The 5000-nt window shown below is 42.8% G+C and overlaps 1 protein-coding gene across 1 annotated transcript in view; it reads right to left on the bottom strand.

Moving 5' to 3' along the window:
• LOC115811201 (high affinity cAMP-specific 3',5'-cyclic phosphodiesterase 7A-like) overlaps positions 1–834 on the bottom strand; it is a 36367-nt gene extending 35533 nt beyond the window's left edge. The window contains exon 1 of the mRNA XM_030773309.1: positions 697–834. Coding sequence (XP_030629169.1) covers positions 697–834 — 138 coding nt within the window. The remainder of the gene's footprint in view (positions 1–696) is intronic.
• Between the last annotated feature and the right edge of the window lie 4166 nt (positions 835–5000).

Here is a 5000-nt window from a genome sequence, read left to right as displayed (position 1 = left end):
AAATGAGGGTTATCACCTTTTCTATATTAGAGTACCATGCGAATACTGATTAGTAAATACGACATATTGGTAATGAAACGGGAATATGGGATAATAGGGAATACAGAGAGAACACAGGAAATCTATACTGGATATAGGATACTGGAGAATGTGGTTGAATATGGGATATTGAGAACATAAACGGCTGGACATACAAGAATTCTGGGCGAAAAAACAAAAGAAAGAAAATCTGTTAAGAAATCTGGAACACTCAATACACTCACAGACAGCTGGTGAGTGAATGTGTGCGCGTCTTGCACGACACTGTGCTATGTTCAAACAAACGCTTATCGCGGGAATAAGACATGCCCTAAAACTGTTATAATTATTTCATGTGTCACAGCTCCACATCAACCAGAACTACTGATCAACTTATACAAGCTCCACACAAATTCAGAAACTAACATTTATAGGAATAATCAGTCATGTTTTCAGTCAGGCAAACACATATTATCTACAAAAGTACGTCATCTCAAAAAGACGAATTTTCCCGAGCTGAAATTTCAGTTTAAAAAAAAAGAGAGGGAGAGACTGTTGTGCTAACGGACCACTCCTTCACTCAAACTTGTGTGTATGTGTGTCTGTGTCTCAAAAATAGTAACCTTTTTAATCAATGCCCGAGTTAATTCCGAGGAAAAGCTCTTTGGTTTGACTCACCTTTGACAGCTGTCGCGGAGCCGGTCCGCCAAACAGCGCTGAGCTGGAGCAGAGACTGATGGCTCCGCGCCGAATGAGGACATGTTTCGGTATCGGCCGGTCCAACGGCAGCACCGGCAACTGGCAACATACTTCCATTGAACATACACAATAGCCCGGGCAAACAGATTACCGTAGAAACACTTCAATATATAAAAAAATGTCAAACGCAAACGGCGGCGCCACCGAAAAGCACTGTAAATCCCAACCCATCAAAAGATGTCATGCTTCATTTGATTCCGCTCAGTGTGCGCGTGTGCCGTGGGCCGGTGGAGACGTCAGCCTATTCCCTGCCGTGTCTCTTTTACGTCCCATTTGGTCCATTCTGATATTTCGATAGTTTCCTGATACAGACTTAATCCAAGGCCTCCGTCCGAGAGGGCCTGTAGATCTTTGACATATCACTAATAAAATGCTTCATCATATCATAAAATTAAGCATGGAAATCGAGAAAGCTATAGTTAAGTGTCTCCGAATCAAAACACAGCGTAAAGAGAGAGAGCTGTATGTATGAGACGAGAAACTGTATAAACGAGAACGTGTCCCACTGAGTTACTGAGTCGCAGCTGGATGCCTGAGCGCCGTCCAGTTCGGAGCTGTATGACTGTCCGCTGTACACACGCGATACTCCCGGCTGAAACAGACACTGAAGTGACCGCAGGAACACTGGGCTGCCTACGATCTTGCTTTTCTGGAAAAATTAGCATTTCATCAAAACACAAAAATGTGAAAGGAAAAATAGGATGGAAATTACGGAGGCCTTTTACGCTTGCTGGATCTTCAAGTCAGGAAAGCGAAAACCACTATCCCTTCCGAAACACAGCTACTATCAGGGGCGGTCCTTCCAATATTTGCGCAGTGGTGTCAGTTTTGTCGAATTACTTCTGCTTTAACAGTGTAACGCTTCGTTTTATTGGACAATATGTGCGCTCTTTATAGTACAGGCACGCTCATTGGCCGTAAACACCTTCGCGCCCCATATACTGCTTTCATTTGTATGAAGAGCTAATCCCGACCGATCTACGGTAAACAGTGGGCTATGTTTTAGACAGAAGTCTACCGATCAAAATGATTGTTCTGATAACATTTAAAAAGAAGAAGTAGGCTGAGAAGAAGAAATAGTATTACCTTTAGACAAGCAGACTATAGACAAAATCAAACAGATAGTCAGAGACGACAAAGTCAAAGACTTGCTGAAAGGTCTGTTCCCAGAACACAACACAGTAAAAATAAAGTTTGTTAGTCACTTTTGTAAACTGCAGCCAACACAACGAAATTTTAAAAAGAATCTAAAAGTCAATGACAGATAATAAGGCAAAGTAGTGTAACTAGATGGTTCATTTTTATTTATTTATGTTTTAACTTCACCAAATCGTGACCAATGTTGAAGAAACTTTATTCTGTTTAACTGTTCAAGATGAAGGCCTAGAGTGCTTTGCATTCACTTTTGGAACAGTTCTCACTGATGCGTTGGTTAATGCCCGACCTGGTGCTTTAAGGAGTTGCACTTTTGGCGTCGTCGTTGCTATGACACTCTGGGTTCGCGTTCTGCGAGCTGAGGGTACTCGTTGCTCTGTCGCTTGTGATGAAAATTATATTTTTGGTTGAAACGAACGCAAATGTTGCATTGTATAATTGCATGTCTTATCCATAATGCTTGTCAACCTGCTGCTATGATGCCTTTCAGACGTAAACGCTGTAAATGCACTCTTTACAAGTTTATGTTAGGCAGAATAGCAGGACTACGGGGTTTTCCATATGCGTTGCTTTGTTAGTGGGAGACTGATGGCCGGCATAGACGGCATGTTTACCACAGAACTTTTATTTGTTTGTTTGTTTGTTGATCTGTACAGGTATGTTGTACTCCACGTGATTAACATGTTTAGAATTCATACTTGTGGTTTTACACTCAGCATTTAAACCCTTTATTTTGCTTTCGCATTTGCGGTCTTTATTTTTCCTTCGCATGTTCATATTGCTGCGAAGGACCGTCGACCTGTCCAGAGTGTTCACCTTTGGCCCAGTGAACGCTGAGATCCACCTCCCCCCGCCACACCAATTAGGATAAGCAGCTTAGAAAATGAATGAATGAATGAATGTACGTATTGTAAAGCAGTGGTTCTCAACTCCAGTCCTGAGGACCTCCTGAGCTAATTAGCTGTTGAGCTATTCAAGGGCTTGATGATTAATTGATCAGTGGAATCAGGTGTGTCAGTCCTGAGCTCAGATTAGCTCAATTAAATGTGATAATCAAACAAAGACGTACAGGACAGGGGGTCCTCAAGACTGGAGTTGAGAACCACTGCTGTAAAGCACTATTGCACTTATAGCGGGCTGATTATAACTGGTGTTCAGAGTCGGGTTGCCACCTGTCCCTTGTAATGCGGGATCGTCCCGTACTGAATCAATAAGGAACGCCTTTTATTCCGTATTTTCGTCCACGTCGTTTCATACATATAGCTACTAGGTCTTCAAATTGCTGAGAATAACATAACATCAAGTAAAATCAAACCATTTATGCAAGCGGAGCGGGGAAGTTTAATTTAAGTGGTGAGCTAGGTGTTGAGCTAGGTGTCGTTTCCATAGGTGTAATTCAGTAGTTGCCTTGTAGTTTACAATTAAAAGTAGCGCCCTCAGTCCCTGCGCTTTTCTTTGAAATAATAAGGAAATCATGTCTTGAAATAATAAGTCGCCGGCGAAACGAAAGAGGCTGTCGAGATACTGAGCCGAATGATCAGTGGGTCAGCCCTTTCCCTGGCGAAGAATACAAGGCAAACTGTAGAGTTTGCCATCGGGCTTTCTCAGCCGCCCGGGGGGGGGGTCTGACCTTAAACAGCACGCTGCAGGTGCTACCCACGTCCGAGCAGAGCAGACTACACAGAGTGGAATTGCTCGACCTCGATTTCTCAGGCTTCCCCCCCGAGGCGGTCATGGTGTATTGTCTAATAAATATATTGTATATTTCCAACTGTAGCCTATATTACAGAGTAACCAAAACAAATAGCTAGGCAATAATCAGTTCAAATATCATCCTGATATTCCATCCATTCTCTTAGATTTTGGCTGAAGGTTAAGATAGTTATTTATTTTATAATTCATAAATATGATACATATTTGTATAAATGTGACAATGTAAAATTTAAAACATCTAAATAAATAACCCTATCAGTCTATCCTGTATAAGCCATAAAGATGATACACTTTTAAAAAATTATTGTATTTTTTTTCTAACTCAGGAAAAAAGGATCATAATATCCTTTTGTATTTAACAGCCCAATCCATACACATTTTCAATCCACTTAATGACACCTCCTCTACAGGTAACAGCTGCAGAACTGACACATGTATATCGCACTGTCACGCTGTTAAGCAAAACCTGGGGGGCAAAGGGGGCAACCTTGATTCCGAGTGTACATTAATATAGTCAAAGTCTGCACTCTGTGAACAGGAGGAGACTGATAACCTGCCGGCATGAAAGAGAAAGCCTGCATGCTCACCACCACGGAACTTTTCATTTGATTATAGTCGGGGATTTTTACAGTTACAACAAACTACGTTGAAAGCACAGACAGCGGCAGTTTGTGGAGTCCTCTGAGCAGCGCGGCCCGCTAACCCGCTGCAACAGTGCAGGTACATCCCTAACAGGAGTCAGAGTGCCGTGTGTACAGTAGGCTATGTAACCTAATCAAATCTGAGGATTGACACTAGTTGTTTTATCAGACTCTATATTAAGTACTGTAAGCAGCATTAGTAATAGCAGTAGTCGTGGCTGCGGTAGCGGAAAAACTGATGCATGTGGAGTGCCGATTTAACACAGGGTGCATTCATGTGGAGTGCCCATTTAACACAGGGTGAATTCATGTGGAGTGGGACTGACATAGTGATAGCGCGAGCATGAAGAACAAGAAAGGGAATGTGAAACCTGATTGTATGTCGGCCTGAAATAACTCCAGTAAGGAGTGAAACAGGTTAACGGAACTGTTTTTTTCAAACACTCGTTCACCAGAGGGCTATCAAGTGCCGTTGTTTTAGTGACGGGGTAATGCATCTGTGCATCCGTAATGCTTCACGACTATAACTTAGATTTGGAGTCTGGCTGGGGTCGCTCTCCGAGAGCAGGTCACGTCCGATACGGTGGGAACAGCCGTGTACACCCCTCCACGACCCACATTTTCATATATGGTCACGTTCGCATGGCAACCCTTGACGTGCCCGCTTCTAAAAACAGACCCTGACAAGCTCTGAGGCTGAGAAAACGCAGGGGG

The sequence above is a fragment of the Chanos chanos genome, chromosome 5 (genome assembly GCF_902362185.1).
Source record: "Chanos chanos chromosome 5, fChaCha1.1, whole genome shotgun sequence".
In the NCBI taxonomy this organism is placed as follows: Eukaryota; Metazoa; Chordata; class Actinopteri; order Gonorynchiformes; family Chanidae; genus Chanos; species Chanos chanos.
The sequence above is the reverse complement of the archived record's forward strand: the minus strand, read 5'-3'. Positions and strand labels throughout refer to the sequence as shown.